The following is a 24600-nucleotide window of genomic DNA, read 5'->3' on the forward strand; positions in this document are numbered from 1 at the left end:
GACGTAGGCCTCCGGGGGCGGGGCTGCCGAAAAGGCGGGAGGGAGCCGCCAGCCAGGTGCGCGGCGGGGCTGGTCTCCTCGCCGGGGGAGTCGCTGCGGAGAAGGCCTCGGGCGGAGGAAAGCGCCCCTGCCTAGCGCTCGCTCCCCCTGGGCTCCCTCGCCGGCAGCTCCTTCTCCCGGGAAGCCGCCATGTCCCACGAGGAGCCCGGAAGCGGCTCCCAGCCGCCGCCGCCTCCTCGCCCGCCGGCGGAAGGCTCCAGCAGCTCCAGCGGCACCCCGGGCGCCAGCCAGTCGTCGTCCAGCTCCGGCACCCTCAGCTCCCTGGACACGCTGCCCACGCAGGACCTGCCGCCCATCCCCGAGGACCCGGAGCCCGGCCCGCAGGAGCCCTCGCCGCAGCCCTGGGGCCGCCTCTTCAGCCTGGCCAGGGGCTTCCCCAGCTGCGGTGCGTGAGCAGGCCGCCCTCTCACCCCGGCTCCATCCCTCCGTCGTGGCCCACGAGGAGCAGCAGCGGCGGCGGCTCCCCTGGGCTTCAGACCAGAGGAAGGGACCTCTGCTTAAAGAAACCACAGCATATAGAGCTTCACCCGCAAAACGCTATGGAAAATACGCTGCTGTTGCCTCTTCAGAATCACAACTGGGGGGAGGGATGAGCAGGCACAGGCAAACTCGGCCCTCCAGATGTTTTGGGACTACAACTCCCATCATCCCTGACCACTGGTCCTGTTAGCTAGGGATGATGGGAGTTGTAGTCCGAAAAACATCTGGAGGGCCGAGTTTGCCTGTGCCTGGTCTAGAGGTGCGTTTGCTCTAAGGGAGATCCACCCATGCCAGTCAGAGAGCCTGTTCCTTTGCTAAGAAGGGTGCTCTTATGCACCAGGTGGGAAAACTCAGTGCAGCCAGCATCCTCCACTGTGGAGTTCCAGAAGAACCAGATCCAACTGGGATATTGCTTGTCCAGCTGGGATGTGATCTTGTACCCTTTTCTTTTATATGAGCACTTGGGAATAAGGCAAGTGGTGGAATGGGCTCCCAGCCCAGCCACTCGCTAAGGTGTTTCCTTGTGTTAGAAGGAAAAGGTATCGGGAATTCATCTACATGTTTTACAATCTTGGCCAAACTGCAGCAATTCTGGTCTTCCTCTATATTTGAACTGCTGTTCATTATTTTCAGCAGCCCACTATATGTTTTGCTTCCTTCTTTGTCTCTTTTTGGATGATTCCTCATTATCAGGGACTGGGGTTTTGCTGGGAATCACCTTTTCCTTCTGTTAATACCGTTCTGGTCTTTGATGCCAGCAAGCAATTGCCCTTCTGGTGAATAAAAGTAAAAGGAGAGCTTGTTTATAAACCCATGTCAGATAAATCTCTGGTAGGTTTTAATTTCTCAAAGCTTTTTGATTCAGATGGGGAGATGCCTACTATGCTTGAGCCTCCTTTGCTCTTCTCAGACCCGCAAGAGGATGCAGGTGTGTTTTCCACATGCTGTTTCCTTACTCGGGTTTTGTGCTCTTCTTTCCCCCCACCCTAGACTGCGTGAAAAATGAGTACTGGTTTGGGAGAGACCCAAGTTGCGACTACAGTTTTGCTAAGCTGAATCTGACTGAGACAGAGCTCTATAAACAGTACAGCAAAAGGCACTTCCGCATCTTCAGAGTAAGTACTGCAGAGATTCCTTTTTGCTTTCTGCTCTGGGCAACAAGTTCCACTTTGAGGAAGTTTTCTGGTGGCAGTGGGTTGTGTGCCCTTCTGGCTTGCAAGGTTTATGTGGGGCTCTTTCTGCAGAATTTGAACCCTTCCTATTTCCTTGCTTGTGATTCTGCTGTGAGGGAGACCCTGCCAAGTGGACTCTCCTAGCTCACTGTCCTTCCTCCAAGGAACCAGGGCCCGGAAGCTGCCACGTGGCCTACATTGAAGACCAAAGTGCCAATGGGACTTTCATCAATGGAAAGCTCCTTGGGAAGAGCAAGAAGCTTCCCTTGGCAAATGTTGCTGAAATCTCACTCTCCCTGCCCCACAACAAAGGTAGGATTCCTTGCAAACTCCCTGGCTTACAGGGGCATTTTGGGTAGTGAGTGTAATCCAGTTTTCAACCTTCATGGTTTTATAGTGACACAGCTTGATGAAATAGTGTCAAAATTAACCCTGAATGTAATGTAAGAGGCAGTCTGTATCAGAAGAAACGCCTCGCTCTCTGTGGGTGATAATCTCCCTCCACTCCTGTTCCCCAGTGGCTGCTGGTCAGAGTGACGCACTTGGAGCTGTTGTGTGGTAGTGCACAGGTAGACAACGAAATTCGTTAGCCCAACATGTAGGAATGGACACTAGCTTGGATGGTTGTTGTTTTTCTAACTGATTTTAAATTTCAAGTAAGAAAAAAAAACCCATACAAAGAAAGCAGTTTAGTAGTAGTACAGAAAGGAAATAAAAACAGCATCTGATGTTTGTAGTTTTAGACCTTTTAATAAAGGCAATCCAATGAAAGTGTCTCTCTATAAGTCCAGTCCCTACCTATTGATATTCCTTTTGTGACATAATTAATTTGCCCATAAGCACAATGTCACATATTTGCAAAATCCAGGCTTCAAAAAGATTTGCATTTGCAGTTTTCCCTTATTTTTGTGATCACTAATCTAGCTGCAGTTAATAAATTGAGGATGAAGTCTTTATTGGTTATTGGTTATGTTCTTAAACTGAGGGGTAAAATAAGATAGGAAGGCCAATTTGGGGTCTTATAGTAGTGATTGTCCCATTGTTTGATTGATTAATTGAAAAACTTTCCCCAAGGGAAATTTCTTTGGGCAGAACCACCACATGTGCACTAGATAGCCAGGTAAGTTGCATTCCCACCAGCAAAAGTTGGAAGTGTTATAATTAATTCTGTATAATCTAGCTGTATGTAGCATCAATGTGCTATCTTAAAAGCATGTTATTGAGTTCTAATTGAGATAGATCCACATGGTAGTTTATTCCAAATTTGTTCCTCTAATTCTTCTTCAAAATCTTTTCCCCATTTTAGTCTTAATGAAGTGAGAGGAAGACTAGCCAATTGTGTGTGGATTTTATTTTATTTTAATTTTTATTCAATAAGAAACTTTATTGTTATTACTGTATTGTCATTTTCATACAGAATGGTTATTGACATAAGCACATACAAAATGCAGTAAGAATGATGAATGTAGAAATACAAGTAGAGAAATAAAATGAGAATACATTGGGGAGGGGATAACCGGGAGACAACTGAGAGTGCAGCGCCGCGTACACTTATCACATATAAGAAGAAAAAGGTTAGTCAAATTATGTCTGAGGATTTTCTATGGTTGGGAGTGATTCCCTTTCCCAGTGGGTTGGTTGAGTTGAGTAGTTGCTCAAAACTATTTAAGTCGTGTAATGCTTGAATCTTATATTTGGCTGATTTAGAAAATGTCTAATCTGGTATATCTCTAATCAGCCACATCGTATATCTTCCATTACAAAGGAGCAGTTGATTAGCTTGGCTGGTTTTAAAAGGGGAATAAGCAAATGCATTGAGGACAGGGCTGTCAATGGCTTTTAGTCATAATGGTTGTACTATCTCAAATATAATAATATCTGCTGGAGATCATGACCCAAAGAGGGTTGTTGCGCTCATGTCTTGCTTATGGGGTTCCCATATTGCCCTCCACCTTCCGCAGTGAAGGCAGACCTTCCTGGTGTGTAGCAAAGCAATTTGGAAAGGGATCTCATTCTGTCAGCATTATTAGCGTTGTTACATATACAAACACATTGTTCTTCTGATCTCTTCCATTATGTTTGGCCACAACACTGAGCACTGGAGATCAGGAAGAAAGTTGTATGTTTTCCTTGCAATAGTAGTTATTGGACTGGGGTCTCCTCTCCTTCCTCTCGCTTTCCAGTATTTGTATTCTCTGACCTCATGGAAAGTGATCATCAGCTGGAGTATCCCAAGGAGCTCACAGACAAATATATCATATCAAAAACGTTGGGCACGTAAGTTAGAGTCTTTCTGCCTGCCTATCTTACATGTTTTCTGCAATGCTGTCTTTAGGGAAGACCACTGAGAGTTGCACCTGTGGGCCGGGGGTGGGGGAGTGGGCATCATGAGGTTTCAATGGTAGCCCTCAGTGGGGGTGAATCAGCCTCCTCGGTCTTTTGCTCCCACATCAGGGGATGAGAGAGGACAGGACTGTCCTCTGAAGCCCTGTTTAAATCTGGGGCACTGCAGGCATTTCTTTCACAGTTTCACCATCTAAATGTTAGAACCCTAACCTTGAAGTAGCCTCCTTTTTCTGCTAGTGGTGCCTGTGGAGAGGTGAAGCTGGCCTTTGAAAGGGACACCTGTAAGAAAGTGGCCATAAAAATAATAAATAAACGGAGGTTTATGGCAGATGTTTTGCCGGAGAATGTAAGTATCTCTTTGTTTTTGTCCTCTGGGCAGGGAATTTTTGATGGAGGGAAATATTATTTGTAAAGTACCTTAGCTTGTCACCTGTGCTCTGTAGATGATTAAACATTGTTTGCTTTGACTGCTGCTGATTAAGATGATATATGCAAATTTATTTGTGCTAAACAAATTGTGGATAACACACAATCTTAAATGACTCACACCTCAGTCCTAACCATATAGCATGGAAGAATCAGTGGAACTTTTGTGGCATGTGCTGAGGTTTGTGGCCCTAGTGGAATTTGCAAAGTTCCCTGATTGTGCCTATGTGAGCTTTTGTTTCAAGAAAAGTATTGACTGGTTCAGCCTCCCCCAGGGTGGATGTTTTAGACTACAGTTCCCATCAGCCTCTGCCAGCAGGGCTGTGTTGCCTTTAGCTGATGGACATCTTTACCCAAAACATCTAGAAGGCACCAGGTTGAGGAAGGCAGGCCTAGTTTCCTTTTCTGTCTCTCAAAACAATCTCCCTGATACAAATCAGGCGGTTCTACAACTCTGTGAAATTTCAAGGACTCTTCTGCCAGCTGAGCCGAGTGCCTTATGTTTGGCTTTCCTGCTTTTTTTGCTGCAGCAATGCAGGCTGTCTTCAGCACTTTTACTGAGGGCAGGAGGCTTGTGTGTGAGCTTCCTTCTGTTTCGCTGTCCTCTTGCACCGTCAAGCACCCTCAAGCTAAGCAGATGGGCTCATGCTAAAGCTGTGCAAGTGACCTTTACGCTTTGATGTTCCATTGTCTAAAAGCAGGACAAGCCTTTTAATGTGGAAACGGAAGTGGAGATTCTGAAGAAGATTGACCATGTAAGTGGGCCCTTAAACCAGGCAGCTTTAAAAATTATTTTTACCTCCCCTCTTCTCACTAAAGGCTACGGCTGGGTGATATCTGGTTTTCAACTTCACAATATATCGCCAGCTAAACATCGTGATATCTTGATATGTTACAGTGTCTGAAATAAGCATGGAGCTGGTTTTCAACTTAGTGATATATCACCAGCAATATACTGATATATCATAAATGTCTGAAATAAGGATGGAGCTATGTAGAGGCATTGGCTGGCTTCATGGTTGCTTCCACATTGTGATTTTTGCATGGCACACACGCACACTCATGATTAGCAATATATTGCCAGGTCAAAAATTATGAAACTGATATCATGATACGGACTTGAACTGGTTTTAGATGATATATCGATATATTGTCCAGCCCTATTAAAGACCTGACAGTGGTTCTAATTTATCTCATATGCTACTAGCAAGCCCATTCTCTCGGGGCAGATTCTGATGTCTGCAAAATGGAATCCACTGTGCCCAACAGGCAGAGTATTGTGGGGCTCAGCCTCAGAGGAACCTAAAGGTGTTCAGAAGCACAACAAAAATCTTAGGGGGGAAATCGCTTAAACGTGGGAGGAATTGAGGCCAGGGAATGGTGCTGGCTGACTGACTGTTGAAAGGCAGGGAGGAAAAGTAAATTAATTTGAAGTACCTTGGGAGAGGGCAACACAGGCTGGAACGGTGAACAGCAACATACCATGCTGCAACAGTTTATTGCAGTTCCCACTTATTTTTGACTCAGTGGAGTGTGGCGGTATATTTAGGTCCTATGGTGGAGATGTCATTCTTGCCCTTTGTGCTCACATTTGTAAGCATTTCCCTTTGAATTGAGAGTTCTGTGCTGTTCTTTGGCTTCAGGAAAAAGGAGCTGCTTTTGGAGGGTGTTGCTTTCTCCGAGAGCAGCTTTTTCCTAGAAAATGTTTGGATGTTTTCCTTTCCTTCCTTGCTACAGCCTTGCCTTATCAAGATAATAGACTTCTTTGAAGGAGAAGACTTTTACATTGTTTTGGAATTGTAAGTTATTCTTCTTTTGTGCTCTTTGGGGCGGAGGGAGCGGTTTTGTTCCTCAGGTCTGTGAGTGGCAGTGTCTAAAATGAGCAGTTCAGTGTGGCTATAATTAAAGAAGAAGAAAACGCAGGTGAGGACTGCTGGAAATAGAAGCTAAGGAGATGGAATGAATGGACAACCGAGACAGCCTTTCTCAGGGGCTGGATTTGTATTGGAACCAGCCCTCTTCCTCCTCGTTCAGCTGTTGTTCAGACTGTTCCATGTTTAGTGCTCAAAATAATCCCTGTGTGTAGAGGTTCTCATCTCAGAGTCAACCCTGCTCACTTGATGAAGGAGGTTCTTGGTCACAAACAAGCCTCTTAGGCTCCAGGCTGCTTCAGAATTTTCCTTGTCATTTTGGAAGATATCCTTGGCCATAGAGATTTCAGCATACAAAGACTGTCTCTCCCCTTGGCTTCCTTGCTAGTGTTTGGCTAGTCTTGGAAAACTAATTCTAGATCTTTGCATGCTACACTGAAGAATTTTGTATCCAGTGATGAAAAATAGTTGCTACTTTCCATCATGAACACCATTTCCATTTTTATTTTGACTTCAAACATGGGTTTACTCCGCTCTGTCTTTCAGGATGGAAGGTGGAGAGCTATTTGACAAGGTTCTGCGCCCAGCAAGACTGAGTGAAGCAACGTGCAAACTTTATTTCTATCAAATGCTTTTGGCTGTGCAGGTACCCCTTAACTCTGCAAAACTGGTTGTCTCCCGGTAATGTAGGGTGAGCTTGGCTTAATGACTGTTAATGTATTCACTGGTACAATCTGGAGTCTGCTTTGTTTGCTGCACCACATGGATGCAACAGCCTCTTTTGTTAAACCTCCTGATGAGCAAAGGCTGTTGTGTAGCTGCTTCAAAATATGGTTAACTAACCTTCCCCTCATCCCTGACTATTGGCTGGCTGGGGATGATGGGAAGTGGGAGTCCAACCTGGAAGTCTACAGGTTAGCTGCCCCTGATGTAGCACATGGAAACATTTACTGCATAGACCATGCAATGTCTCTAAACAGAAGTGTACCTCTCTTCATCACTTGGATAATTCACAGAAAGACATTACATCTCTGCACCCTGAGGAAGTGCCACAGCTCAGTGACAGAAAAGATAAGAGCAGTTTGCTGGATCAGGCTGGTGGACCATCTAGTCCAGCATCCTGTTCTCACAGAAGTCAACCAGTTGCCTGTGGGAAGCCAAGCATGACCCCAGCACAAGAACCCACACTTCCTGCCTGCCTTGGACTGTGGAGGTGGAACATGGCCTTCAGGGCTAGAAGTCATTGCTCACCTTATTCTCCATGAAAGAGAGCCTTTTGTTTTATTCCACGACTGCTAAGCTTTCTCAAGAGTTTTTTAATATTATTATTTAACAAAATTTATATACTGCTTGATTATAATAAAACTAAGCACTTAAAAATACAATTATCAATAAGAGACAGTTAAAGCAGGTGTTTAAAAGCAACCAGAGTCTTGGACGAGGTCCTTTGTGAAAAGCTTTGTGAAATTCCAAATACACTTTGCCGGCTGGATCACGTCTGTAAGCTTGTTGACATTCTTAAAGAACACTAAAAGGTTAGCAAGACAGCATAGCAAAAACAGTAGCATAGCAAAACAGTAGCATAACATAGCAAAACAAAACAGTAGTAATTATAATAATGTACAAAGCCCCCGCATTTCAATACAGTGGTACCTCGTTTTGAGTCCACCCCGTTTAGCATCCATTTCATGGAATGCCTGTGACAAACCTGGAAGTGCCGGAACGGGTTACTTTTGGGTTTGCTGCACGTGCAGAAGCATAAAACCACTCCACGCATGTGCGCAGAGCGGCGCTTTGTCAAGCGTCCCTTTTGTCAAGAGGATCCCGGACTCAAAACGAGGTACCACTGTACTATAAATATAACAAGATTACATAAACAACATGCAGCATCCAATAGCAAAAATAATAAGGGAGCCTCATAGTTTCACCTTAGTCCTGGAAACACCCTTCCCATGATGTTGCTCTCATGATGTTGTTTCCACTGTGGAATCCTCTTCAGATTTTTCTTTTCAAGATTGGGAGTTCAAGATTTATTTTCTTCAAGATCAGCTCTAAGCATTGAACTTGCAATGTGGACCTGTTATGTTGAATTGTTCTGCTACACTCTGGTCAATATAGATCACACACACACACACACACAAAGTTGTCAGTTGTTTTTGTTTATGCAGTGCTCGTGGCTGTGCCTGTGAGGGGGTTGACTAGGCATGGAAGGCAGGACATGGTACTCTAAAAGGAGCGGAGATGCCACTTGCAAAGGTGTGTGAGCCACAACAATCTGTTAATTGCATAATATTCTTTCTCTTTTTGGCGCTGTGCAAAGTATCTTCATGAAAAAGGCATTATTCACCGGGACCTGAAACTGGAGAATGTGCTGTTGTCATCTCCTGAGGCAAATTGCCTTATAAAGGTGAGCAGGAGTTGTCTAAGAATTCAACCCTCCCCTCCTCAACCCACATCATGTGCTTTAAACAAAGCGAGATGCTTTGACCCAGGTCTCTGATGTCGATGGCATTCCAGTGCATGCCACTCAGTTATCATGGCATGAAATATTTAAGACAGAGGCCGTGAGTGCAGGCTGTGTTTGTGAAAGACCTTGTGACTCTGCTTGGTCTCCCAGGCCCTCTTTGTCTCTCCCTCTGCAAAATCTTGCCTTCCAAGGTTTTGCTTTGGAGACGAAACTATTGTCTAGCAGTTTTTTTTTACATACCTAGGCAGGGTGGCTTGGGACACATGCAGACCTTCATTGCAAGAAGCAGGTTAAATGACTTCTGAAGTTTTGATCAATCTATTCTTGTTACTTTTCTTGTTGTACAAGATAACAGATTTTGGTCAATCCAAAATTCTTGGAGAAACATCCCTTATGAAAACATTATGCGGTACACCTGACTATCTTGCTCCCGAAGTTCAAAACTTTGCTGAGACAGGAGGGTATGGGCGCTCAGTGGACTGCTGGAGTCTGGGAGTCATTCTCTTTATTTGGTAAGAAACCCAGGGAGGCTGACAAAGGTTTGTGTCCTCCCATAAAGTGTACCTATTTGTGGGTAAAATTTTGAACACATTGACTTGAATACTTTTTATTTTTAATTTTTGTCTCTTGCCCTTCCATGGAGAACTAAGGCTGAATTCTGTGCAAGACTTACTTGGATGTGAGTTCATTAAAGTTAGTTTGACTTCTGCACATGTAGGCTCAAGCTTTAGTTGCCTGTTAACCTTGTAACAATCCTGTAAGGCTGAGTGAGGGTTGCATTTCCAAGCGCTGTTGTGGCCGTGGAGTTGAGCCTCCAATTCCCACTTCAGACATTGCCCCTCTGCCCCTTGTGGGTTTTTGGCTGCAGGGCTGCCATGTTTTTCTTCTTGTTTGTCTCAATTAGCCTCTCCGGATATCCACCCTTCTCTGATAAAAATGCTCGTCTGTCTCTGAGGGAGCAGATCGCCCAGGGAGAATACTACTACTGTGCAGAAATATGGCAGCATGTGTCAGAGGAGGGTAAGGCATTGGTGTGACCCTGCTTCTCAGGACAGAGGTGTGTCTGTTGACCATAGAGGCACCAGCATTGTTTAAATGAGAGAGCTGTCTAAAAGACTTAAGCGTCATTGTGACTCAAGCAGAAGGTTGGTAGTTCCAGCCCATCCAGGGACAGCTGTGGGCAGGATTCCTGCATTGCATGGGGTTGGGAGGGATATCCTTCGGGATCCCTTCCAATTCTACAATTCTGTTGGTGCAAGGCATGTTGGCTGGGACTCAAACAAATGACACAAACTGAACTGCTGGGGTCTTCTTCCTTGCATCAAAGGGAAGCCTGGCTAAACAATGGCGCTGAAAGGAACTACTTGTCTCTTGAAGGCTACCTGTGGCTTCCAATAGGGAGCCAAGGAGACTTACAGCATCCTCCTGGCCCTCAAACAGGTGAAAGAGGTGAGGTACCTTTTTCCTCTCCCACTTAGGAAGCAAGGGCAGCAAAACCACACAGGTGTGTTCTGAATAGCATCTTACAAGGTAACTGGCTTATGGCTTGGCACTAAGTGCATCTGCATCTCCTCAGCCACTGTGCCATGACTGGTGATGTTAATGGCAGATGCTACCGCAGTCAGACTTCCTTCCTTTCTTGCTTGGGGTTGTGGCAAGGGCTCAAGGCATCATTTTAACCCTGGTCTTCTGGGTCCTAGCGCACTTAATATCCCTCCATGGTATTCTGCATTCCAAAAAGATGTAGAGTGAGTAAGCTGTAGGAGTGGAACAATATTTTCCCATGGGTTTGGAAATTTATGGGGTCCCTTGTTAACAGTCCTTTTTGGCCCCTGTAAGACTAACCGATTCAGGCTTTGTTCCTGTACATACTTATCACAGAGCAATCCCCTTGGAATTAAATGAAGCTTATGTTTGAGTAATGTACAGTTTCTTTGGCCTGAACCCACACTAGAAATTGTGACAGCAGGAGCCTCTTCTGAATATAGGTAAGGTACTTAAACATTGAGTACTAACTACAATGTTTGTGTATCAGCTGTTCCTTTGCAAAGGAGGAGGACAGGGAGGGAGCCAGAACAGGTGGGGGCCACACATGTTTTCTCCAAGCAGAGAAGCAGGTGTGGCAGGCTGGACTAGAGGGGCCATGAGGGTTTCATTCTGTTATTGCTGAACTACAGCACATTTTGCTTTGTTGTTTCAGCCTTTGACCTCGTGCAGAAGTTGCTAGTGGTGGATCCACGGAAGCGCCTTAAAATAGAAGAGGCTTTAGAACATCCCTGGCTTCAGGTATATGCTCACCTGAGCTGTCCTATCTAGGTAGAACAGGACAGGATGATTTTGTTCATTTGTTTTGTTGAAGATGTTTCTCAGTGGCCCCTCATAACAAAATGCATCACAATCCACAGTAGAACAGCCATATATCAGGCAGGTCTTTAACAAGCATTGAAAGCCCTTATTTTGAAGTGCAGGTGGTTCCATTTGCTGGGTGCCACAACTTCAAATTGTGGCATGATAAGACCTGAACAGGCTGTGACAGCCAGGATGACCTCCTCCAACAGTTTTAGTGTATGGAATGGTCTGTATTGGACAAATACAGGTTCCAAGTTGTTATTTTTTAAAAATATATTTCTACCCCACTTTTTTCCCTGACAGGACCCAAGGCAGCTTACACATAAAAGCAATAATTGCTACAAACCTAGAAAAGTCAATAATTAAAAAAGCACTTAAACAAATAATTATAATAAAACCAGCATGGCACCAGCCCTTTCACTAAAAGCAGTCAGTTCCCAAAAGCCTGTTGGAGCGAAAAGCTCTTTACCTGCTGATGGAGAGACAAGTTCTTAGCGTTTTGTATGTCAGCGAAAGACAGCAAATGGTCAGTGTGTGGAGTCTTCACAGGGACACCATGGCAGTGAAGATAATGCCTTGGCAATATGAATGGAGAAGGGGAGTTGGGGCAGGGGCTTGTACCTTTGGCCAAGGCCAAAGACCGCATTCCACCTTGTTTACGTTTCTGCTTGCTGAATCCTGCAGATATATTTCCCTCTCTCTGAAATATAGTGGACCCTCCGGTTCTGGGGGTCCGTCTGCAACCCGAAAAGTGTCTGAGGCAGAAAATCCAAATAACTCCTCCCACTGTAGTGGAGAAGGAATTTACTAATAAACTGACAATTTGATGCCCTCCAATAGGTACCCCAGAATATGCTGCCTGCCTGAGGCTGGAGTCTGCTCCTTGCTCCTCCCATTGCCTGCCTTGTGGCCAGCCTCGTTCTTGGCTGCTTCACACTGTTAATCAACTGCTAGAATTATGCCACCCTATGATTTCATTTTAAATATATGTGCAAATACATATTCTCCACAGGATGAAAATATGAAGCACACTTTTCAACGGTTAATCACTCAAACTCAGGAGCCGGTGCCTGCATCAGAGGCCTCAACTTTGGTATCTATTTCTCATGATGGGTTGCCTGAAGAACTTGTGAATTGATTTTAGAAAATATTTGGTGGGATTTTCCTTTTTTTAAAATGGGAAAATAACTTAATTCAACACTGGCTTGTGCTCAAGCAAGCACAGGCATTTGGGAGCGCTGCTGCATGGTGTAAGGAGCCAGAGCCCTTGGGTCACCTGAGGCTTTGGGTAGGGGTTTGACAGGTGAAGCTGTAGATAGACCACTGGAGGGCTTTGTGGGGGGGAAATGAAGAGTGAGGGGGGTGCATTGACTACCCATGAAGGCACAAATACAATTGGCATTTAAAGAAGTAGAACAGAGTCCTACAACCGTATGCTAAAACCAGCCAAATCTATATGGCAGCAACATAAAATGGTCACCAGATATGAGATGGAATAAACTGAAGCAACTTTTCCAAGGGGGGTGTGGAATGGACTTCTCACTGAGGCTAAAAGTCCTCCAAGTATTTTGGAATATTTGATAGGCGGTGTCTCTTTCAGAGCGGCTGGTCTGCTTTCTCTCTCTGTTTCATTTGATCCTCCTAGATAATGCAGTCGCTTCTGGAGGCAGAGTGGTGCCTATAATGATGGGTTGTGCCAGTTCAGGCCCCATGCCCAGCCACAGTTGGCAGCAATCCATGGTTTGCAAACCCACTTCAATCCGTGGTTGCTGGTTTGCCTTGTGGACAGCAAACCATGTTTTCTCCAATCATACAAGGGGCTTTCTTAGGCACCACGGAGTGTCTGGAGCACTGCTGCACCCTTCCATGGCCTTGCAGCAGGTGGTTCCACAGGTTAATCCTCCTGCTTTCTTTTTCAGCCATCCACCAGCAGGAGGAAACGGCGCCACTCGCAGGAGCAGGCTGGTCCCTCCAAGCTGCAAAAAGTGAAGATGGCTTCTTAAGGGCTGTTTTTTAAAAAAGACAATTTTATAAGTTTATGAAGTTCTTTTAAATTGTAGTACATGAATATTTTGGTAAATAAAAAGTTTTCTAAGACTAGCGTGACCTGGTTAATTGTGAAAAACTCCCCCTGTGTATACCGTGCCTGCCCTACCTGGGGAAGGGGGCGAGTGTCCCTGGGGAAGCGCGCCTCGGTCCCTGTCCTGCCCCGGACTTTCTGCAACTTTTCGCCTGCAGTTGGAGGGAGCGGAGGAGGGGCGCGGCCGCCCCCCGGCCCCCCCAGCGGGGCGGAGCAGCGCACAGCCCGAAGATGGCGCCGATGCCGCCGCCGGCGGGGCGGGCGCGGGGCGGCCGGCGGGCCGAGGGGGCGTCGCAGCCGCCGCGGTGAGCCGAAGCGGGGCCGCCATGGAGCCCGAGGCGCCGCGGAGCTTCAGGCGCTGGCGCCGAGGAGGCGGCGGCGGCGAGCGGGATCCTCGCGGGCCCCTTCTGGCCGGGGTGAGCGCCGGGCGAAGCTGGAGGGACGGGGGCGGCGAAGCGGGGGCCGGATTCGGACGCTGGGAGAGGAGGGGGTCGTCCGGGCAGGCGGGGATTTCTTGCCGCGCCCAGCGCCACGTCCCGGCTGGATGGGGCTCCCGGCGCGGGGCTGTGGAGGTGGGAAGCGCCGCCCCGTCGGTAGCCCCGACGTGCCGGGGGGCAGCCCCTGCCGGGAGGCGAGCACCGCCGCCACCCCCTCGCGCCCTGGCCGCTCCTTCGGGGCAGCCTCCCGGCCGGGGTGGCCCGCGCCTCTGTGGCGCGCCGGGGTCTGTCTTAGGGCAGCCGGGGAAGGGCGCTCGGACAGCGTGGCTCGGGGGAGCTAAAGGCGAAACTAAGCCAACTTGAGGCGTGTGCGCTGAGGCAAGTTGGAGGGTCGGGTGATAGTTGCACACTGTGAGGCGGGCTTGTGTGTTGGCCCCTTGAGTATAAAAGCGCCCCCCCCCCCCCCACTTCCAGTGTTTGTGCAATTTTTATACAGATGGGTATCGATCTCTCTGCCCTCCCCTTCTGGCCTGCCTTCTTTCCGTTTCCTTGCCTTGCCTTTCCCTTGCAGGACGGGAGTTGTAGTCCCAAACATCTGGAGAGCTCCAGGTTGGCTGAGGCAGCTCCTGGTGTGACTGAGTTGAGCAGACCAGAGTTTCCAGATCCAGGAAGCTGCCTTGTGCCAAACCAGGTGGTGGGCTCATCTCCTTCAGAACTGTCCACGTTGGTAATGCACTTCCAGCTCCTGTGCCAGAGAAAGGCTTTCCCCTCACCTGCTCCTTACAGTACACACACACACAGGAGGCATCCAAGTTGCACAGTTTCAGCTATGCTTGCCCTATGAGAGCACACCCAACACTCCCAGAGCTGTTGTGCTGCTCAGGCCTTGCTCCCGGGGGGGGGGGGGCTGCTCTGGGACTGGTAGGGATGCTCTCCCCCCAGCATTGTTTGCCTTACAGAAGGCTGGCTGGCTGGCTGGCTGGCTGTGGGGTGGCTTCAGGGGTAACATGATTGCGCAGTTTTCGCATATATATGAAAAGCAGGGCTGGCTCAGGGAGGGTGTCCTGCAAGGAGGTCCGTATCAATGCCTTGGCAATAAAGTGGTTAATAAAGAGCTGGTTGAGAAAATGCTCTCTCCTTCCTGGGGCGAGAGGGGAGAAAGTGCCATAAGCTGAAAATCCTGAAGAGTTGCTATTCAGCTTGTTTCACTTCACAGCGGGGGGCGGCTCCCCCCTGAAGGAGACCACTTTATCCGGCATTGTCTTTGGGAGGCCTTTGGAGGAGCTGGGGCTGTGGATGCTCTTGAGTGGGAGCTGCAAGGCACCAGGTGCCGGCCTGCCTTTTCTTACATGGGCCAATGATGAGCAGGTGAAGAGCAGCAAAGCTGTTGTTGCCTTGCTTGTTTTGCCTCAAGTAGCGAAGGGTTCCTGCTGTTCTTCCAGTCCCTGAAACCCTCCGCCCCTACATGCAGCCCTAAGGGCTGAGCGTGAAGCTTCCTAGCGAGAGGGCAGATTTATTCCTTGCCTCCTAAATAAAAAGTAGTAGAATTAGTGCGGCCCATCAGGCGGCTGCAGGTTCCATACTAGTCAGCTGTCTCCATCACTGCCTTAGACTGGCGTTGTGCAGACAGTACATTTTCCTTATTGGGTCCTGCTGCCAATTAGCAGTTACTCCAGGCCATTTGAGTTACTTCTAGGCTTTCTGAGATGCTTGCAGGAGCTGTGGCTTCTGTGCAGAGTGTCTCTGGGTCCCAGCACCTGACTTACGTTGGGCCAGCTGTCCTCATGCTGTCCACCTGATTCCACCAGGTACTGATGCCGGCAATGGGTGGGAAAGGAGGAGGAGACTGAATGATAGGAAGGAGGGTGAATTACCCGCACGTTGGGACAGTTTGAAGCTAGCTTTGCTTACACCCCTTAAAGAAAAGGTACTGGAAGACAGCGATGCCTTCCTCAAGGAACACTCGGTGGCCCTTGTGGTCTCTTCCAACTCTACGATTCTATGATTCTAAGTCCTCAGGCCCCAATAGCTGGCAAATCAACCCGGATGGGGTCATATGCTTTTTGCTTCATTTTAAAAAGGCAAGCAGTAGAAGGTCCTCACCTTCCCCAGAGGCTGACCTAGGAACCACAGCGAAGATCCTTTCACTATACTAAAACCAACCCCGGCTGGTGGGATTAGCCACACATCACAGATCACATCTGAGGGTGGTGGCTTTGTACACACTTGGATTAAATGCTCTGTCTTCCTCCTCCCAAACTGACCTCCCCGGTAGCTGCTCAGCAAGGAGCCCCACCTACATTTATCAGAACTGCTGATTCAAGGAATAGTAATGCTTATTTCTCGCCACCCCCAGTTATTCACTGAACATCCTTTCATCCGTTTCCAGTGCAGTACAAATACTTTTCTTGGAGGAGAAAGTTGTCAGCTGTCAGGGCAAAACATGTTCTCTGCAACGCCACAGTAACACTCCCCGAGAACAACCCCCCGCATTTTAGCAAAGTCAAAGTCAAGGAAGCTAAGGGGCAAGCAAACTGGCACACACAGGTAGGACTGGAAGTGGTACAAACTCTGAGGCTGGGGGCATTCCTGCATCTGCGAGGCCAAGCTCTCATCTATGGCTATGACAGAAGCCCACAAGCTGCTGAAGGAAGATCATCTACAAGGAGATAATCATAGAATCATAGAATCATAGAGCTGGAAGAGACCACAAGGGCCATCGAGTCCAACCCCCTGCCAAGCAGGAAACACCATCACAGCACTCCTGACATATGGTTGTCAAGCCTCTGCTTAAAGACCTCCAAAGAAGGAGACTCCATCACACTCCTTGGCAGCAAATTCCACTGTCGAACAGCTCTTACTGTCAGGAAGTTCTTCCTAATGTTTAGGTGGAATCTTCTTTCTTGTAGTTTGGATCCATTGCTCCGTGTCCGCTTCTCTGGAGCAGCAGAAAACAACCTTTCTCCCTCCTCTATGTGACATCCTTTTATATATTTGAACATGGCTATCATATCCCCCCTTAACCTCCTCTTCTCCAGGCTAAACATGCCCAGCTCCCTTAGCCGTTCCTCATAAGGCATCGTTTCCAGGCCTTTGACCATTTTGGTTGCCCTCCTCTGGACACGGTCCAGTTTGTCAGTGTCCTTCTTAAACTGTGGTGCCCAGAACTGGACACAGTACTCCAGGTGAGGTCTGACCAGAGCAGAATACAGTGGCACTATGACTTCCCTTCATCTAGATGCTATACTCCTATTGATGCAGCCCAGAATTGCATTGGCTTTTTTAGCTGCCGCGTCACACTGTTGGCTCATGTCAAGTTTGTGGTCAACCAAGACTCCTAGATCCTTTTCACATGTACTGCTCTCAAGCCAGGTGTCACCCATCTTGTATTTGTGCCTCTCATTTTTTTTGCCCAAGTGCAATACTTTACATTTCTCCCTGTTAAAATTCATCTTGTTTGTTTTGGCCCAGTTCTCTAATCTGTCAAGGTCGTTTTGAAGTGTGATCCTGTCCTCTGGGGTGTTAGCCACCCCTCCCAGTTTGGTGTCATCTGCAAATTTGATCAGGATGCCCTTGAGTCCATCATCCAAGTCATTGATAAAGATGTTGAATAAGACCGGGCCCAAGACAGAACCCTGTGGCACCCCACTAGTCACTCTTCTCCAGGATGAAGAGGAACCATTGATGAGCACCCTTTGGGTCCGGTCAGTCAGCCAGTTACAAATCCACTGAGTGGTAGCATAGTCAAGACCGCATTTTACCAGCTTCTTTACAAGAATATCATGGGGCACCTTGTCAAATGCCTTGTCAAACTTGGCAGAGACTTTCACAGGGCTGGAGCACTGAATAATGAAAACCTGCAGTGACTTCGCAGGGTGGAAGCTATTGTGTCTTTCCTATTACTAAACAGCATTTTAGTAAGTGGAGGAAGTGCTGCTTGTTCTAGTTGATAAATTGGATAAATGCCTCCTCCTCCTCCTCCTCCCTGTCTATTTGCAGATTTCTCTGTTTGGGTTGAAGCGCTTTGAGAGCAGAAGCCCTGATGGCCCCGTGCTGAGCAAGGCCGAGTTTGTTGAGAAGGTGCGCCAGAGCAACCAGGCCTGCCACGAGGGCAACTTCCACAAGGCCATTGTGCTCTACAGTGAAGCTCTGGCCGTCGATCCTCAGAACTGCATCCTGTACAGCAACCGCTCGGCAGCGTACATGAAGACGCAGCAGTACGACCAAGCCCTCGATGACGCCATCCAGGCACGCCTCCTGAACCCCAAGTGGCCAAAGGTAGGCCCCCTGACTTGCTCTCGCCTGTGGGTCCACCCGGCCTGTGCAGCAGAGCGTCTGCACAACTGGGCACCAACGGCTCCCGCAGCAGAGGTCCGTGAGAGCCAGATGCACTGCCTTCCCTGGCTTGCTGCCTTCTGCCAGAGGGAGAGAGGAGGGCTGTGTGCTCTGCCCAGGGGTGAGGGAGGGTGGCTCCTCACCTTCTCTGGCCCCTGTAATTTTCATTTATTTATTCATTTTGTATACCGCCCTTGATCTGAAGATCTCGGGGTGGTTCACAGCATAAAAATACAAGATAAAAACACAAAACTCAATAGAAACAGGAACAAGAGCAAAACAAACCGATAAACCTACCTTCCACAAACACATTTAAAAGGATACAGGATGTTGTTCAGCCAAAGGTCCGGCTGAAGAGGAAGGTTTTTGCCTGGCACCTTCCCCTCTGGCTTCTGAGGGTCCTGTGGATAGTTCCCATGCTTTTCCAAGTCCTGCCTGTATTTAGGACATTCACAGCTATCTGCTAGTCCTTCTAAGAGTCACACTTGGTACGCTTTCCATCAGGCTCCTGGGCATGCTGCTCTCCAAAAAGTTTCCATTACTCGGCTTGCTGAGCTAGTTGTTTGCCTTCAAGCCTTGGGGGAAGGGCTCTCACCTCTCTCCCCCCCCCCGCCCCCGCATTGCAGAGTCTTGCGAAGGGGACTGTGCTATGTGTGCATGGTCACGACTAACGTGTACATGGAATTCTATTTAGCTGCTGAATGAAGAAGCCATTTCTCCACTTCCTGGGCTCTTAGGTTATGCCGCCTTTCTGCTCACCAAGTGGAACTTGGGGCCCCTGAGGGTCCTGCTCCTGCTCGTGGGGGTCAGCCAGGCCCAGAGTGGGCAAGGGCTCCCCCCCCCAGCCATTCTTCTCCCTTGCTCTCCCTTCCAGCCCCTACAAAGCGTGGCGCCAAGGGGGCTCACTGCCAGGTTGAGCTCTTGATCAGAGAGACCTTGCTCTGGTTTCCATTTCCTTGCTCTAGACACACACGCAGTTTTGTGCTGTTGCTCTGAATGAACAGCAGTAGTCAAAAATGAAGTGAGATTACCCTTGTCTTTACCCCGCAATTGACACGGACACCTGGGTGCACGGGGCCTCTTGACTTTGCTGCCTACGGAGCCCTCCCATTCCTCCCTAGCCCGCTTGCTCTGACTCCCTGGCCACCATCGTCCGGACTTGCAACAGGCAGCTCTCCTTCTTCGTGGGGGGGGGGGGGGATGCAAGCATTTATCTTGTGGCTCCCGTGCCTCTGTGACCCCCTCCAGTACCCAGAACCCAGCATCTCCCAGCGCCTGCCCTGGCGGCTCTGGAAGCAGGGAGGCTAGGTAGGAAAAGCTCAGGTCATGTGCGAAATGGGTTTCTGGGTGCAAGTGGAATCTCCTCAGCCCCACTCTTCTGACCTCTTTGGATGGCCTGCTACAGGAATCACAGTTTTGTTCTCTCCCCTTCCCCCTAAAAGTTGGATGTTCTGAGCTCCTAAAAGGAACCCCCTCGGCCCAAAAGCACAGGATAAGGACAGTATCTTGACAACCTTGTGTAGTTGCCCTATAAAAAGCAAGTGAACGAAGCCTGGCCATTCTGGAATAAATGCCTGGTGTGGACTCTCCCATGCCGTCAGCTGCTTTGCAAGGCTGGGGCATCTCTCTTGCTCTGACGGGCGTTGGAATTTGTGCCGGATGGATTGTGATGCCTTCATAGTGGGACGAAACACGACGAGGGTTTTCTCGGCTTCAGATTTTGCTCCCGAGGCAGCGAGGAACGTTGTGTTAGGAGGACTCCTCCTCCTCCGTCCGTCCTGCCTGCCTGCCTTGAGCTGCCAGCACGAGCTGTGAAAGGGCCAGTCCCTGGCAAGAAGCAGCCTGCCTTCCTCTTGGACCAGAGGCTCTTCATCCCTGAGGCCGCTGTGCAAGAGAGGAAGCCACTCTTTCCTTGGCTGCATGTGCGGCTGCGGGTCAAGGGCTGCTGAGCAGAGAAGCCCCGGACAGGCTCTTCTTAGCTCTCTCTCTGGAGAAAGCAAGGGCAATTTTTTTCTGCCATGGGTTGGGGGGGGGGGCGGCGGCTTTTGCTTCCTTTCTATTTTGCTCTTGAAGGAAATGGCAGGTTTCCCATAAATGTTTGTCTGAGGCTGTGCTTCTGTTTCCATGGCAACAAGGGCCGAGTTTTACTCCGCTGACTCTGGTGATATGAAGGCTATTAATCTGTTCCAAATAGTAGGAAACGGAGGAGTCTGGCCCAGGAGGGGTCTCTCAGCCTCCCCAGGTGCAGGGGGCCAGTCCCCAAGGCCTCTCTGCACATTATCTTTCCATTTCCCTTTGTCCTGCTGTGTCACTGAAGAGACGCAGGGAGGGGAGTGAGACCCACACATTTCAGGCTACATTTTGCAGCTTGATCCAATTGTGCCCCCAAGCTGTTCTCCATCCTGTCAGTCTGACAGCAAGTCTGCCAGAGAAGAGTCTGATAAGCCGCTTTCTTTGTCCAAAGAGTTTATATTTTCTCTTGCTGTGATGTGAGACCGATCCCTGGCAGACACTCCACCGATTGGCACTGGGCTTGGAATGAGGTGGGTGTGGGGGTGTGCCAGACACATTGGTGCTTTGTACTCTCCCAGGGAAAATAGATGTGGCGTGTGTGTTTTGTTCTGTAAGTGTGAGACTTCAGAGTGATTTCTCAGAGACACTGCAGGGCCTTCCCCAGCCCCTTTCTTCCCATGTTTCATGGGCGCAAAGCCCCATCAAGGCTGGTTCTGGGCTTGGCAGTGCCTTTGTAAAACCAGATTTGTAATAGGAATGGAACATAGACAGAGGCAGCCCATTAGTCCATCTGGCTCAGCACTGTCCCCACGGACTGGCAGCAGCCCTCCAAGGTTTCAGGTGGGGCTGTGCCGCCCACACAGAAGTGCCATTGGGGAAAGAACCGGGGGTCTTCTGCCTGCCCCACGGCTGTGCATCTCCATGTCTGGCATCTTCCTGTGAGATTGCTGTGGATGGTCCGATCCTGCCTCTCTGTTCATGTCATCTTCCAGGGCCAGATTTCGCCAAGGAGAATCTAATGGAGAATCATGGAATTGTAGAGCTGGAGGGGACCCTGAGGATCATCTAGTCCAACTTCCTGCAATGCAGGAATAGGCAGCTATCCCATATGGGGATCAGACCTGCAACCTTGGCGTTGTCAGCACCGCACTGCAACTGAAGCTCAGGTCCACGCGCAGGCGTGCCAGAGGTAGCTCATAGGGAGCCTTACCCAAAAGAAAATTGCTCTGCTGCCAGGTGGTGAAACAGAGGAGGAGGAGGAGGAGGATAAACACAATGTTTCTGGAAACCAGTGGGACACTTATCCTTTCCTGCATTTCTGCCACATAGGTAATTAATTGTTTGAAAATTGCAAATCCTCCCTCCCTCCCGCCTTCCCTCCTTTGCTGCCTCTTCTTCCAGGCCTGCTGATACTTTTGTGATCATAGAATCATAGAATGGTAGAGTTTGAAGGGACCCTGAGGGTCTTCTGCTTCAATCCCCTGCAATGCAGGAGTCTCACTCCCAGCCTCATGCAACTGTCTTGGAAATGCTTGCTAGGAGCTGAGCTTCCTGAGATACTCTGAAAAGGCCAGGCTTTCCAAGAAAATAGGCACATCCTTTTCCATTCTCTTAAATCTGTTAAATAAAATGACACAGAGAGAAGTCCATTCTTAGCAATTCCGATAAATATTAACCATTGATCCCCAGCAAGCAGCCTGATAATGCAATTATAGTTACAGGTGAAACTCGAAAAATTAGAATATCATGGAAAAGTTCATTTATTTCAGTAATTCAACTTAAAAGGTGAAACTAATATATGAGATAGAGTCATGACATGCAAAGCAATGTACGCTGTATGCCATAATCATCACAATTATAACAAATAAATGCTTGACATATCTTGCTTTGCATGTCATGAATCTATCTCATATATTAGTTTCACCTTTTAAGTTGATTTTCTGAAATAAATGAACTTTTCCATGATATTCTAATTTTTCGAGTTTCACCTGTAGTAAAAAAAAAGCAATTTTGTACCTTGTGCCACTTATTAGTTTTTAGAACATTATAACATTTAATCTAAGATCAGAAAAACACAGCCAACTTTAAATGAATAAAACATTGTGGATCCGTTAAGTTATGTTCGGTAATAATTCAATAAAATTCTGCCACATTATCAAGAAGTTGTGTTCCAAAAGTCTAAGGGAATGTGTTGAATTCACCAGTGCTGCAAAGTCCCTGATTCCATCCAGCCATTTTTGGGTTGTCTATCCAGTCATTAGCAAAAAGTGCTCTGGCTACAGCTGAAGTCTAATGGGCTCGTTCTTTATGTTCTGGTCTAACTGATCATTTCGTATAATGTAATAAAAAGAATGCTGGATGAAATGGGACTTCATAGCCTATAATCCTTGTTAATTAATGTTTAATTTTCCTGCAGTATTTTTGACATCTCGCATTTCCACTGTGTGTGTGTGTGTGTGTGTGTGTGTGAAAACCACCCTGGCATTTTCAACAAGTGGGTGGGTAATTTTTTATCTTCATTGGGACAATGCACCACCTACTCATGATCTTAGAGAAATTTTCTCTTACTCCATACAGTATTTAAAGGGAGTCTATATGCAGTTTCCTATAGATTTCCCCAGATTTCTAAGGGGATTACTCCCCAGCCCGTAGTCTATGCCCATAAGATATTGTTTTACTTGTTCAGGTCTGGTATCTTGTTTTATAAAAGGCTGGTTAAGATTTTGGTATCTGTGCCTATTGGCCTTTATACTTAGTTTTCCAAAGTCTTTAACTATGGAATCATTGAACTTTGAGTCATAAGGGCTTTAACCCTGAAATGATTATGATCCTTCCCCATTTGGAAACCTGCTATTGCCTTTATATCAGGGCTCAGCAAACTTTTTCAGCAGGGGGATGGTCCACCGTCCCTCAGACCATGTGGTGGGCTGGACTATATTTAAAAAAATAAATAAAAAATGAACAAATTCCTATGCCCCACAAATAACCCAGAGATGCATTTATTCTACTCATGTAAAAACATGCTGATTCCCGGACCGTCTGCGAGCCGGATTGAGAAGGCGATTGGGCCGGATCCAGCCCCTGGGCCTTAGTTTGCCTACCGATGCTTTATATCATCTTTTATTGACTCCGAAGGGGAGAGGCTCCAAATTGGTATTGCTTCCAGATCTGTAACAAATAGGATGATAGTAGGGGCTGCGCTGGCTCCCCTTACCAGCCTCCCTCTCATTCTCCCATATCAACCCCCAAGAGCTTCCTGCCTTCTGCAACTGGTGAGTTCATTTTCCACTTTCCCAACCCCATCTCTCTCTTCTGTTCTGCAGCCATGCTGTGCTCCAGTTTTCACCTTTCTCCCTTGGTCCATGCCTCCCCCACTTTTCTCAGCTCCTCCTTGCACACACATATTGCTCCCCTTTCCATGCCTTGTTCTTGCTTGTTCTACATATATGGGTCTCTGCTTGTTAAATTATCTGTTCCACATTACTACATTTAGTAATCACCAGGAGTGAAATACATTATGTGACGGTGCTATGGAATATTTGAGGACTCCACATCCCTTATCTCTCTCACATGAAGGGGTTGAGGAATGGAAGAGGGAGAAGTTTGAGTTCAGTGAAAAGGGAGAAGCAGTGAAAGGAAAAAAAGTTGCTGTTTTAAACAATGGCAAAAGTTAGAGTAAAGCAGGGGCATATAGATATTGAGAGGAAAATGGTAATGTTAAACAACTGCAGAGGTTTAAGTAAACAGAAAACAGTTTTTACAAGGCAAAATAGCAGAGATGGGTAGAACGATATGATACGATACAATAATCTTTATTGTCATTGTCCCATACAGAACAACGAAATTGAAAAAAATCTACATTCTACATAGAAGGCAACACAGCGGAGCCCTTCCAAATTCCCTTCTCACTGTACTCACACCTCCCTGCAAACTTCCTAGAACTAGCTTAACATCACCTCATTTTTCCTTCCCCTTATTTATTTGGCTGCTGCTCACATGCATGCAGGGTTCTTTCCAGTAATAATGTGGTTTTCATGCTTCCATTTTGTTTCCAAAACCATGTTGTCTGTGTTCTCTGCTTCACTGCTGTAACAAGTCACGTGAGTTTGCCCAAGTGGGGCAGGCCAGGGGGTGCTTTCGATGTGGGACTAGTTACAGTGCACTGCGCTTTTCAACCCTGTTTTTAGCTGGCTTGTTTCCTCCCAGTGAGGCATCTGTATGTTGGGCAGTGGCAAATTGCAGGTTTTAAGTTTCCTTTCCTCTTGCATTTTTCTCCCACGTGATGGTGCGAGGGCCTCAGCCTTTTAGAAAATCTGCCTGGTGGTTTACGGCTGCTTGAGAGCAGCAGGAGCCAGACGGTTGCAGCCTGAGATGGGGCCGTATCCTCTGTGCATACATTGCTGCAGATAACCAGAGAGAAATGGATGAAGGGAGAAGCAGGAAAGGACAGCTGTTTTGCTCAAGACTAGCCATAGTCTGAGCCTTCCTGAGCTCTGCTCTGCTTCCCATTAAGGGCATGCCATCCACATTTCTCCAAGAAAAATAGGGACATCCTATTCAATAA

At 47.8% G+C, this 24600-nt stretch overlaps 2 protein-coding genes across 3 annotated transcripts in view; both read left to right on the forward strand.

Annotated features, from left to right (window-relative positions):
• The first annotated feature begins 18 nt into the window (after positions 1 to 18).
• On the forward strand, positions 19 to 13269 carry CHEK2 (checkpoint kinase 2). Of its 2 annotated transcripts, none has more exons than XM_083419067.1 (14): positions 19 to 445; positions 1531 to 1655; positions 1877 to 2024; positions 3896 to 3989; positions 4296 to 4404; positions 5183 to 5239; positions 6222 to 6283; positions 6902 to 7001; positions 8676 to 8762; positions 9171 to 9334; positions 9727 to 9842; positions 11023 to 11108; positions 12184 to 12264; positions 13091 to 13269. In XM_083419067.1, the coding sequence occupies exons 1-14, from the start codon at positions 190 to 192 to the stop codon at positions 13172 to 13174; spliced, it is 1569 nt and encodes a 522-aa protein (XP_083275193.1). In that variant the 5' UTR covers positions 19 to 189; the 3' UTR covers positions 13175 to 13269. The 2 variants fall into 2 exon arrangements, with proteins under 2 accessions (XP_083275193.1, XP_083275194.1); XM_083419068.1 differs by having other exon boundaries at positions 51 to 445; positions 5186 to 5239.
• Positions 13270 to 13482: 213 nt separating this feature from the next.
• The window catches only part of TTC28 (tetratricopeptide repeat domain 28), a gene marked incomplete at its 5' end in the record, with an annotated part of 106119 nt that continues 95001 nt past the window's right edge, over positions 13483 to 24600 (forward strand). Inside the window, 3 exon segments of the mRNA XM_083418970.1 lie at positions 13483 to 13503; positions 13506 to 13667; positions 17688 to 17966. Coding sequence (XP_083275096.1) covers positions 13483 to 13503; positions 13506 to 13667; positions 17688 to 17966 — 462 coding nt within the window.

Source organism: Podarcis tiliguerta (genome assembly GCF_965153285.1).
Source record: "Podarcis tiliguerta genome assembly, chromosome: 16".
Lineage (NCBI taxonomy): Eukaryota > Metazoa > Chordata > Lepidosauria > Squamata > Lacertidae > Podarcis > Podarcis tiliguerta.